We start from the raw sequence: 12,654 nt of genomic DNA, 5'->3' as shown, positions 1-12,654 counted from the left end.
CAGTCAACTGAATGGACAGCTGCAAAGAGGCTGAGTGGGCGGCTGCGGGGCACCAGGGACAGCCAAGCCACAAAAAGACAGGGAGAGTGGTGCGGGCTTCAGAAACAGCCCAGGATTCGGTGACCCCTGGCAAATCATCATTCCACCCCCTAGGTTGAGAACCACTGCAGTAATGAGATCACTGTCAGTAGATATAATGAGATCACTATCAGTACATATATTGATCACTGTCAGTAGGTATGTTGATCGCTGTCAGTAATTAATGTGATCACTGTCAGTACATATAGTGATCACTGTCAGTACATATAGTGATCACCTTCAGTAAATAATGAGATCACGGTCAGTAGATATAATGAGATCACGGTCAGTAGGTATGTTGATCACTGTCAGTAATGTGATCACTGTCAGTGCATATAATGGTGATCACTGTCAGTGCATATAATGGTGATCACTGTCAGTGCATATAATGGTGATCACTGTCAGTGCATATAATGGTGATCACTGTCAGTGCATATAATGGTGATCACTGTCAGTGCATATAATGGTGATCACTGTCAGTGCATATAATGGTGATCACTGTCAGTGCATATAATGGTGATCACTGTCAGTGCATATAATGGTGATCAGTGTCAGTGCATACAATGGTGATCAGTGTCAGTGCATACAATGGTGATCACTGTCAGTGCATACAATGGTGATCACTGTCAGTGCATACAATGGTGATCACTGTCAGTGCATACAATGGTGATCACTGTCAGTGCATACAATGGTGATCACTGTCAGTGCATACAATGGTGATCACTGTCAGTGCATACAATGGTGATCACTGTCAGTGCATACAATGGTGATCACTGTCAGTGCATACAATGGTGATCACTGTCAGTGCATACAATGGTGATCACTGTCAGTGCATACAATGGTGATCACTGTCAGTGCATACAATGGTGATCACTGTCAGTGCATACAATGGTGATCACTGTCAGTGCATACAATGGTGATCACTGTCAGTGCATACAATGGTGATCACTGTCAGTGCATACAATGGTGATCACTGTCAGTGCATACAATGGTGATCACTGTCAGTGCATACAATGGTGATCACTGTCAGTGCATACAATGGTGATCACTGTCAGTGCATATAATGGTGATCACTGTCAGTGCATATAATGGTGATCACTGTCAGTGCATATAATGGTGATCACTGTCAGTGCATATAATGGTGATCACTGTCAGTGCATATAATGGTGATCACTGTCAGTGCATATAATGGTGATCACTGTCAGTGCATATAATGGTGATCACTGTCAGTGCATATAATGGTGATCACTGTCAGTGCATATAATGGTGATCACTGTCAGTGCATATAATGGTGATCAGTGTCAGTGCATATAATGGAGATCAGTGTCAGTACATATAATGGAGATCAGTGTCAGTGCATACAATGGTGATCAGTGTCAGTACATATAATGGAGATCAGTGTCAGTACATATAATGGAGATCACTGTCAGTACATATAATGGTGATCAGTGTCAGTGCATATAATGGAGATCAGTGTCAGTGCATATAATGGTGATCAGTGTCAGTGCATACAATGGTGATCAGTGTCAGTACATATAATGGAGATCAGTGTCAGTGCATACAATGGTGATCAGTGTCAGTACATATAATGGTGATCAGTGTCAGTGCATATAATGGTGATCAGTGTCAGTGCATATAATGGTGATCAGTGTCAGTGCATACAATGGTGATCAGTGTCAGTACATATAATGGAGATCAGTGTCAGTGCATACAATGGTGATCAGTGTCAGTACATATAATGGTGATCAGTGTCAGTGCATATAATGGAGATCAGTGTCAGTGCATATAATGGTGATCAGTGTCAGTACATATAATGGAGATCAGTGTCAGTACATATAATGGAGATCACTGTCAGTACATATAATGGTGATCAGTGTCAGTGCATATAATGGAGATCAGTGTCAGTGCATATAATGGTGATCAGTGTCAGTGCATACAATGGTGATCAGTGTCAGTACATATAATGGAGATCAGTGTCAGTGCATACAATGGTGATCAGTGTCAGTACATATAATGGTGATCAGTGTCAGTGCATATAATGGAGATCAGTGTCAGTGCATATAATGGTGATCAGTGTCAGTACATATAATGGAGATCAGTGTCAGTACATATAATGGAGATCACTGTCAGTGCATACAATGGTGATCAGTGTCAGTGCATATAATGGTGATCAGTGTCAGTACATATAATGGAGATCACTGTCAGTGCATACAATGGTGATCAGTGTCAGTACATATAATGGAGATCAGTGTCAGTACATATAATGGAGATCAGTGTCAGTACATATAATGGAGATCACTGTCAGTACATATAATGGAGATCACTGTCAGTGCATACAATGGTGATCAGTGTCAGTACATATAATGGAGATCAGTGTCAGTACATATAATGGAGATCACTGTCAGTGCATACAATGGAGATCAGTGTCAGTGCATATAATGGTGATCAGTGTCAGTACATATAATGGAGATCACTGTCAGTGCATACAAGGGTGATCAGTGTCAGTACATATAATGGTGATCAGTGTCAGTACATATAATGGAGATCAGTGTCAGTGCATATAATGGAGATCAGTGTCAGTGCATACAATGGAGATCAGTGTCAGTGCATATAATGGTGATGGTGATCAGTGTGGCCCCCTCACCTCCAGCACCACCTTGTGCATGGTGTCCAGCCCTTGTAGGTACTCCCGGGTGTGAGGGTGATCATAGTGCAGGTGAATGGCGGCGGTGGCAGCATGACAGGCCTGAGCCACCAGGGCCCCCAGGGGCCACCCGAGTCCAGCCTGCAGATCCTTCCGGAGCACCACATACTGCACTATCCCGGCCATCCCCGGGCTCCTGACTCTCACTGTCAGCGCTGTCTGTGCTAATAAAGTTCATACACACAACACACGTGGCTTCGCCTCTGAATCTTCTAACCACGCCTGTAGTCATACGGTGAAATGCAGCGATTGGTTCATTCTGGAAACCAGGCGCCAATTACTGCCGAAGGGACGCCCTTACTGTACATAGTCCACGGCCTTAACCTTCCCGCTACTTCTATTCGCTGCCTCATCTGTCTGACCAACCAATCACAGCTGACTCCAGATAAACTTTATTGACAGTATTATACAGACGCAGCCCGGAAATGAACACTAGAGAGCGGAGAGTCTCTCTAAAAAATGTGTCTCCACTCGGAGCCCGTTTATAGCGGGAACACCATAGACGCAGTCTCACACAAAATGCCCGCCAGGTTAATGTGAATGGAGCCAAGTTGGGGACAGCGGCGCTGCCTATATAGATAGAAGTGTCGATCTTTATTTGTTGGCATTGGACGTTCCTTGGCGGCAGATTTCAATCGAGGTGAGGAGACGGTGAAGCACCACAAGTCTGTCGAGGCCTCTACTAGCTGTGGAGCGACACCCCCTCCTCTTTATTCGTTGTTATAGCAACCAGTACTGGGGCCCTTATACTAGAGCCCAAAGCAGGGTCCCTACAACTAATAATGCAGCAGGTGGTCCTGTATGCCTTGCACCAAGTGGGGGCGTGTTCCATAAAGGGTCTTTATACTATATTTATGGTCTGCGTTCAAAATAAATTAGTTTTATTGTTCACTTATGTAGTCCTGTGTGAACAACTCCTGAATATAGCTGTATTTACTATGTCCGGCCAGCAGGTGGAGCCCCAGACACCTATCTACATCTGCAGAGCCGAAGCTCAGATTACACGCACAGCTGAGTGAATTAAAGGGGCGGCTCACCGCAAAAAAAACAAAAACAAAACAGCGTCAGGGGTTCACCTTGTATTGGTGACACAACAGGAAGTGAGTGGGGATTTTCCCTGAGAAGAGGCAGCAATAATGAGAGGTTTCTGACCCCCCTCCCGCTCCATATAAAACTGAATTCTGAGTACTGTTGTGCGTAGATTGTGAGGCTTGGCTCAAGACGAGCGACTCTTTTCTACCCGTGTTCTGTCATTCAGGTAACCCCCGGTGTATACAGACCCTCTGGACGTGTCACAGGACAGGCGGGAGTCATGGAGGAGGTCCAGAATCTCTTCCGGGAAGGTAAGACTGAGAAACTCTGTATTATCTGCACTCTACACCCGTCATCTACAAATTAATAATTCCCACGAGCCAAATGTTTATTGGGTTCTGAGCTCTGCCCTTCACAGAGGGAGGGCGGTACAACACTGGGTCATGTGACAGGAAGCTGCAGTACTTTCTCAGAGGCACTGTACTGACCCCCCCCCCCCGGTATCGTCCATCGATCGGTGTCACTGCTCTTGGGTTGATGTTTGTACAATCTTCGTAGTTGAAGGCTGCTCTTGTCAGATGGGATGTTCCTGGAGAGTCCCGGAGCAGTCCCAAGAGTATAAATTATGGGACGGGAGCGCCACGTGTCAAAGGTCTATCCGTTTAGAAGTTTTATTACTCACAATGAGAGGTCAGAGGGTATCGCCGACTTGTTTCAGGGTTTGTTTTAAAATTAACGCATTTTGGAGGCTTCATCAGATCCTGCATCCTGGTTAAAGACTGATGGTAATACTGGATGGGTAATTGAGGGAAAGGAAGAGTAAGTAATCACAGCATCAGGGCTTGTATGCTGGCAATAGAGGCAATCTGTACTGTGATTACTTGCTCTTTCTTTCCCTCAATCAGCTATCCAGTATTATCATCAGTCATTGCTGGGATGCAAGATCTGATGAAGCCTCTGAAATGCGTTGGCTTTACCATCTGACCTCGGAATGAAAATAATAAGACTTCACTGGACTTCTCTTTGATTTGTGGCACTCTTCATCCTTTTATCTATACAAAACAAGTCAATGGAGATGCAAAACCCACTTGATGCAGGTCAGGAGGGGGTCTACTATAGGTCAAGAGGAGGACAGCTGCAGATCAGAAAAAGGTCTACTGTAGATTTACAGAAGTTCAACTGCAGGTCAGAAGGAGGTTTACTGTAGGTCAGGAGGAGGAGGTGTAGTGGAGGTCTAATGTACTGTAGGTCTAGAGGACGTAAACCTTCAGATCAAATGTATCTGTCTTTTGAGATGGCTCTAACTGATCCCATTAACACAAGCCAGGAGGGTCTACTGTAGAGGAGGACAGCTGCAGGTCAGGAAAAGGTCTATTGTAGGTCTAGAGGAGGTTAACTGCAGGTCAGGAGGGGGTCTAGTGCAGGTTAAGACGAGATCTAATGTATGTCAGGAGGAGGAGGTATACTGCAGGTCAAGAGGAGGTCAACTTCAGATCAAATCTATCTGAATTCTGAGTTGGCTCCAACTGACCCCATCAACACAAGTCAGGGGGAGGTCTACTGTAGGTCACTATGAGGTGTAGTGCAGGTCAGGAGGAGGTCTACTGTAGGTCTAGAGGAGGACAACTGCAGGCCAGGAGAGGGTCTAGTTCAGGTCAGGAAGAAGTCTACTGCAGGTCAGGAGGGGTTCTAGTGTATGTTAGGAGGAGGTCTACTGTAGGTCAGGAGGAAGAGGTGTACTGCAAGGCAGGAGGAGGTTTACTGTAGGTCTAGAGGAGGTCAACTTCAGAACAAACTTATCTATCTATGTCTTTTGAGTTCTCTCCAACTGACCCCATTAACACAGGTCAGGAGTTACTGTAGGTGTAGAGGAGGACAACTGCATGCCAGGAAGGGTTCTAGTGTATGTCAGGGGTGAGATATGTACTGCAGGTCAGGAGGAAGTTTACTGTAGGTCTAGAAGAGGTGTACTGGGGGTCAGGAGGGGGTCTACTGTATGTCAGGAGGAGGTCAACTTCAGAACAAATCTATCTGTCTTCTGAGTTATCTCAAATTGACCCCATTAACATAGGTCAGGAGATGTCTACTGTAGGTCAATGAGGTGTAGTGTAGGTCGAGAGGATGTCTACTGTAGGTCTAGAGGAGGACAACTGCAGGCCAGGAGTGGGTCTACTGTAGGTCTAGAGGAGATCTAGTGTATGTCAGGAGGAGGCCTACTGTAAGTCAGGAGGAAGAGGTGTACTGCAGGTCAGGAGGAGGTCAACTTCAGATCAAATGTACAGTATCTGACCCCATTGTCAAAAGCCCGTCCACAAAAGCCTTCATTGTGTCTCCTGTAAATCATTCATCTTGATTCTGTATTGTGGGGGGGAAGGTGTGATGTCCCATCTGGACCGGTTGGAGGCCCTGTCCCAGAACCTGGCTCATAAACAAGATGAAAAGAGACAGCAAGAGACAGACCTGCAGGAGAAGAGAGACCTGATAGTGAGACTGCAGAAGGAACGGGGGGAACTCCGGAGCCAGATCCAGCTGCAGAAGGAGACGGTAAGTCGATTTGAGTTACTCCCATTAATGTTCCCTCTGTATGGTAAACTTCCTCTACATCATGGAACCCATGATGAGAACACACAGATTAAAGTATTCTAATCCATAGCTCCCTTCATTTCAGGAAAGTAAATCTCCCAATCGAGAAGAGGTTCTGATTTTTAGTTTTTAGTATGATGAGGAGTTCTATATTTTAGGTGACTTTAGACTAATAGTGGGAGATGTGTCTATTATCAGATTCAAGCATTATCAGCAAGACAAGAGGGGAGTAAGCCTCAAGTACAGAGCACACAGAGCGCCCTGCAAGACCTGAGGCTGGAGGAGATGAAGAACATCATGGAGGCACTTTGGTTCACAGGTACAGACTCTCCCCCTTTACTAAATGTAGACATTTTGGAGGCACTCTGGTTTACAGGTACAGCCACTCTCCCCCTTTACTGAATGTAGACAACATGGAGGTACTCTGGTCACAGGTACCAGCCCCTTTACTGGCTGTGGACAACATGGAGGAGCTCTAGTTTACATGTACAAGCCCTTATCCCTTTATTGAATGAAGATCTCATGGAGGAGCTGTGGTTCACAAGTAAAGCCCTTCTCCCTTTAAGGAATGTAGACATCATGGAGGTAGTCTGGTACATAGGTACAGCCCCCATCTCTTTACTGAAGGTAGTCATCGGGGAGGAGTTCTGGTTCACAGGTACAGACTCTCCCCCTTTACTGAATGTAGACAACATGGAGGTACTCTGGTCACAGGTACCAGCCCCTTTACTGGCTGTGGACACCATGGGGAGCTCTAGTTTAACATGTACAAGCCATTATCCCTTTATTGAATGAAGATCTCATGGAGTAGCTGTGGTTCACAAGTACAGCCCTTCTCCCTTTAAGGAATGTAGACATCATGGAGGTAGTCTGGTCCATAGGTACAGCCCCCATCTCTTTACTGAAGGTAGTCATCGGGGAGGAGCTCTGGTTCACAGGTACAGCCACTCTCCCTTTACTGAATGTACACATCATGGAGGCACTCTGGTTCACAAGTATAGACTCTCCCCCTTTACTGAATGTAGACAACATGGAGGTACTCTGGTCACAGGTACAGCCTCCGGCCCTTTACTGAATGTAGACATTATGGAGGCCCTCTGGTTCACAGGCACAGCCCCTTTACTGGCTGTGGACACCATGGGGAGCGCTAGTTTAAATATACAAGCCCTTATCCCTTTATTGAATGAAGATCCTATGGAGGAGCTGTGGTTTACAAGTACATTTCTTCTCCCTTTTACTGAACGTAGACATTATGGAGGCACTTTGGTCTACAGGTACAGACTCTGCCCCCTTTACTGAATGTAGACATTATTGGGACTCTTTGGTGCACAGGTACAGACCCTCCTCCTTTACTAAATGCAGACATTATGGAGGCACTCTGGGTCACAAGTATAGACTCTCTCCCTTTACTGAATGTAACCATCATGGAGGCACTCTGGTTCACAGGCACAGCCCCTATTCCTTTACTGACTGTAAACATCATGGAGGAGAACCAACTGATGGAAAACCATAAAATGTATGCAAGCCTATTAGAATTACTTGCATATGAACATTAGGACCCTAACAATAACCGGCTTATACATCCCATCATTTCAATAACCTCAAATACCTTTTTTTTTGGCCTCTTTTACCTTGCAATCACGTGATGTAGTCTATGTACCTCACTGTTTGATAGTGGAGATTAGTTTAAGCATATGATGAAACTTAGGAGCACAAGTGTTATATGAAAAAACACATTCTGATATCCCTTTAGACATGCATTCTCCTCTGTGCTTACCACTGAGGGGTGCAGACTGTAGCTGTGCAATCTGCTGCTTGTTTACACTTTATCAGACATAACTTTTGGAACAGACTGCACAGCAGCAGTAAAAATCATGCACATCTAAAGGGATGTTAGGATGTGTTCTTTCATAGGGCTCAGAGCAGAGTTTCAGAGCTCAGAGCAGAGTTTCAGGATTGACTGGAATAGTGTTGCCACTCTGAATAAGAAAGAAGAGCGAAATGACCGGATCAGACAGGTATTTACTATCTAAGAATATAGTGATAAAAGAAACTCTGAGCACACAGGAAGAGCAATTATGGATTTTATTTCTCCTGGCAGGAATAAGCGGGAAGCTAAAAGATGACGCGGTGTGTTTCTGCATCACCACGGCTTTTGAGGGCACGTACCTGGACTCTTACTACATCCAGGTGAATAATCTAAGGAACCCCCAGATCTCCCGTCACTCGGTCCCCGCCTTCATCCCGCTGAGCGACCTCGCCAAGGAGCACCTGCCGGCTGACCTGAAGAAGTTCCTTCATGTTCTCTATGAGCGGCTGAATGGCTATGCGGGGAGGAAGTTCCAGGCCGATCACATGGAGGTAATAAGACGATGAGTGCCAACCATGGAGGGGTGAAGATATCGGCTGATTGTCTTCACCCTGATTGGTCGGTATTATTGTCATGTGACTTGCTGGTGATAATTGTCTGGATTTGTCTCTTTGTACAGAAAAAATCCCCTGCGTATGTGGCGGGGTCTCTGCAGAAGAATTCCCTGTACACTGTACTGTCCTTCACTTACAACATAACCATAGGGGGTCAGACAGTCAGCTTCACCGCCAAATTTCTCTATGAAGATCTTACCGACACCCTTCCCACCGAGGTGACCGTCACATGTACAGGTAACTGCAGTCTGATTGGTCCCTGGGTTTCCCATTGTACTTTTTCCCTGCGCAGTAGTTTTAAAGAGAATCGGTAGCTGGAGTGAACTTGGATGGTAGGGCATGGTATTGTGCCTCGAGCTCCTTCAAGTCCTTACCCAGGACTGAGGACCCTCCATCACCCCTTGTGGGTGGGCCGTGCATTGCAGGAGACGGGATACAGAATAACTAACATCTTATTTTTAAATGGCCAATGAAATATTTTTATATCGGCTGTTGTCAGACAAGGGAAAATGTAACAGAGGGGCAATGTCCGGTCGAAAATCCCCCCTCCCCAGTAAAAATACATCCCCCATTCCCCACCCCCAGCAACCCCCATCTCCTTACTCCATCCTACCCCCCTACCAGGAAAAGTCTCTGACCCTCTCCTGAATTATGTCTGCAGTCTCTGACCGTCTCCTGAATCATGTCTGCAGTCTCTGACCGTCTCCTGAATCATGTCTGCAGTCTCTGACCATCTCCTGTATCTTGTCTGCAGTCTCTGACCGTCTCCTGTATCATGTCTGCAGTCTCTGACCGTCTCCTGTATCATGTCTGCAGTCTCTGACCGTCTCCTGTATCATGTCTGCAGTCTCTGACCGTCTCCTGAATCATGTCTGCAGTCTCTGACCGTCTCCTGAATCATGTCTGCAGTCTCTGACCGTCTCCTGAATCATGTCTGCAGTCTCTGACCATCTCCTGAATCATGTCTGCAGTCTCTGACCATCTCCTGAATCATGTCTGCAGTCTCTGACCATCTCCTGAATCATGTCTGCAGTCTCTGACCATCTCCTGAATCATGTCTGCAGTCTCTGACCATCTCCTGAATCATGTCTGCAGTCTCTGACCGTCTCCTGTATCATGTCTGCAGTCTCTGACTATATCCTGTTGTTTGTCTCCTACACTGCATATTCACGGAATTGAATGTGTGGCCCTTTCATGTCCCTTGAAGCCCCCATATCAAGAAAGCTGACCCACCCCACGCCCACTGGAGCTAATACCTGCACTTTTCACCGGATCCCACAACTCCGCTTGTATATTTTATGTGTCCCTCTCGTGATGATATTGAAGTTTCTCTCTCTAATATTTCAGATGCGGAGGCCTGGACTCAGGAGATGATCTCATCCCACGTGTCCCTGTTCTCCGGCACAGCCCTGCACAGGGCCCTGGACTCAATGACTACATAGAGACGCTTCCCGCGCCCTCCTATTCTTCAATGAACATGTTCTGCTGCCCCAGCATAGTCAGGACTTCCACGGTACAGATATGAGGGACTTTATGAAGTGTTTATTGTCCTCCTCTTCTCTACGGGGACTTAATTTTATTACAATCAATTCTGTAACACTTCATGTAATGAGGGGTGACGGGAGAGGGTCAGTATACGCCCTCTTGTGGCTGAATTGTAGATGGCGGATTTTCACTCAATGGTGTAGATCACACGAGGAGAGAGATTTATTAAAACTGGAGAGTGCAAAATCTGGTGCAGCTCTGCATAGAAACCAATCGGCTTCCAGTTTTTGTTGTCAAAGCCTAAATGCACAAGCTGAAGTTAGAAGCTGATTGGCTGCCATGCACGGCTGCAACAGATTTTGCACTCTCCAGTTTTAATAAATCAACCCGATTGTATGAAGTGAAAAAATGAATACGTTGTGCACGTTTCTGATGTATGTATCTGTCTATCTATATTTAAAAACATGAAGCATCATGGGGGTTGATTTACTAAAACTGGAGAGAGCAAAATCTGGTTCAGCTCTGCATAGAAACCAATCGGCTTCCAGGTTTTATCGTCAGTTTTATTGAACAAGCTGAAGTTAGAAGCTGATTGGCTACCGTTATCAGCTGCACCAAATTTTGCACTCCAATATTAAGTAAATCAACACCATGTTTCAAAGTGTTCACCTTCTATAGAAAAAAAGGTGAACTAACACTGTACATCCTCTCCAACCCCCAGTCCCTGCCGTACTTAACTAAGTGATGAGCTGTCAGTGCCCATGTAGTCAGTGTACGAGGTCTGGGGATTTGAAATCCTCTCTCTTCTCTGTGCAGTGCTTCTAGGAGGGATTAGAGTGATTCTGATTGGCCAGCGCCAGCACAGAGTATCGCTCTGATCCATCCTGGAAGCACTGCAGAGAGAAGAGGGAGAACACCGGCTGCACAAGCACTGACTGCTCTCCTGATATGGACTACACTTCCTGTCTCTGTGTGGCTACGTCACTCCTCCACTGTATTCATGGAGGGAGCCATAGTTGTCACCCTAGGTTGCTCTCCTGATATGGACCACACTTCCTGGCCTTGGGTGGCCATGTTATTCCTTCACTATATATATGGAGGGAGCCATGGTTGTCACCATAGACTGCTGTCTTGATATGGACTACAATTCCTGTCCCTGGGTGGCAACGTCACTCCTGCACTGTATCTATGGAGGGAGCCAGGTTTTCCTGGAGGAGCTACTGTCAGTCAGCGCAACTATCTGACCGATCAGGTGGTGCTGCGTGTGAGATAGGCAGCTGGGAGGCTGATGGGGTAGATAATAGCATCAGCAGCTCCTCCTGATTGTCATTGCTGGCAGGGAAGACCAGGGAGGATGCTTAGGTCATGTGAGGGGATATGTCTTGGTCCCGCCCATCGCCCAGGCAGTGCAGAACCCAGTGTGAGCGAGGTGGTCACCTGACCCATGGGGCAGTCATAGGCTTTTTTTCCCCCCACATTGGACTGAGCTTAAGAGATGCCTTTGCAACGTTGCAGAGACATAGGAAGTTACTGGCCTCCTATACACTTTATTTTTTTTTTGTTTTATCAAAAGTGAAATTCTGGCACTCCTGTTTTTGATTAAAATACAGCCCCTCCTTGTCATTTTATATGCAAATAAAGGATTTTATCCACCTCCGTAGCCAATTCTTACCTGATTCTGTGCTGGAAATACTGACAGAGGCCCTCTGGTGCACCCGCTGAAATCTTTCAAAAGTGAAAATTGCAAACTTCATTTCTTTTATATAATCAGTCTGAGCATTATAGGTAGGAAAAAAAAATGCTGTTTCCCCAGGTCCCTGTAGTCATGTCAGTTTCTTGCTAAAATGGAACCTAGGGATCTATTTGTAAAACATTTGTTGGACGAATGTCATATGTTCATGCACCCTGGGCAAATCTTCCTGTATTTTCTGTAAGGCCTCATGCACACGAGACGCGGGTGCAAACTCTGCTGAACACATGTTTTTAAAAGCTGAAACCGGCATTTAGAAACACCCGTTTCGCCGCGTTTGCATGCCGCGTTTAGCCGCGTCTGCGTCTAGAAACGTCTGCAGAGCAGAGAATGACATTTTGTGACCCAACTTTGGCGCCCCGTATCTCAGGGTCACTTGGTGCTAGGATCCCCAAATTTGGTGTGCTAACACAGTGGAACTAGCACTACAACATATCCAAATTTGGGGTTCCTAGCACTAAGTGGCCCCGAGATATGGGGCCCCAAAATCGGGTCGCAAAATTTGAAGCACTTCTGCAGCAGAGAATGACATTTTGTGGCCCGACTTTGGTGCCCCATATTTGGATATGTTGTAGTGCTAGTCCAACTGTGTTAGCAT

The 12,654-nt window shown here is 46.0% G+C and overlaps 2 protein-coding genes across 2 annotated transcripts in view; one reads left to right on the top strand and one right to left on the bottom strand.

Annotated features, from left to right (window-relative positions):
* Positions 1-3,021, bottom strand: part of PTRHD1 (peptidyl-tRNA hydrolase domain containing 1) — an 8,379-nt gene extending 5,358 nt beyond the window's left edge. The window contains exon 1 of the mRNA XM_073624849.1: positions 2,723-3,021. Coding sequence (XP_073480950.1) covers positions 2,723-2,908 — 186 coding nt within the window. The 5' untranslated portion in view covers positions 2,909-3,021. The remainder of the gene's footprint in view (positions 1-2,722) is intronic.
* Positions 3,022-3,161: 140 nt separating this feature from the next.
* On the top strand, positions 3,162-11,958 carry CENPO (centromere protein O). Its single transcript, XM_073624848.1, has 7 exons — positions 3,162-3,422; positions 4,041-4,125; positions 6,189-6,358; positions 6,596-6,716; positions 8,499-8,758; positions 8,887-9,058; positions 10,169-11,958. The coding sequence occupies exons 2-7, from the start codon at positions 4,095-4,097 to the stop codon at positions 10,261-10,263; spliced, it is 849 nt and encodes a 282-aa protein (XP_073480949.1). The 5' UTR covers positions 3,162-3,422; positions 4,041-4,094; the 3' UTR covers positions 10,264-11,958.
* The last annotated feature ends 696 nt before the right edge of the window (positions 11,959-12,654 follow it).

Source organism: Aquarana catesbeiana, linkage group LG04, assembly GCF_042186555.1.
Source record: "Aquarana catesbeiana isolate 2022-GZ linkage group LG04, ASM4218655v1, whole genome shotgun sequence".
NCBI classification, from domain to species: Eukaryota; Metazoa; Chordata; class Amphibia; order Anura; family Ranidae; genus Aquarana; species Aquarana catesbeiana.
Note: the sequence above shows the minus strand (reverse complement) of the source record. Positions and strands in the feature narration are given on the sequence as shown.

Bases quoted from the DNA above. Each gene is read 5' to 3' on its own strand.
- CENPO (XM_073624848.1), top strand. From the start codon at position 4,095: ATGGAGGAGGTCCAGAATCTCTTCCGGGAAG. The intron at 6,359-6,595 runs GTAAGTCGATTT...GTCTATTATCAG, and splicing joins TCCAGCTGCAGAAGGAGACG to ATTCAAGCATTATCAGCAAG. The intron at 8,759-8,886 runs GTAATAAGACGA...CTCTTTGTACAG, and splicing joins TCCAGGCCGATCACATGGAG to AAAAAATCCCCTGCGTATGT.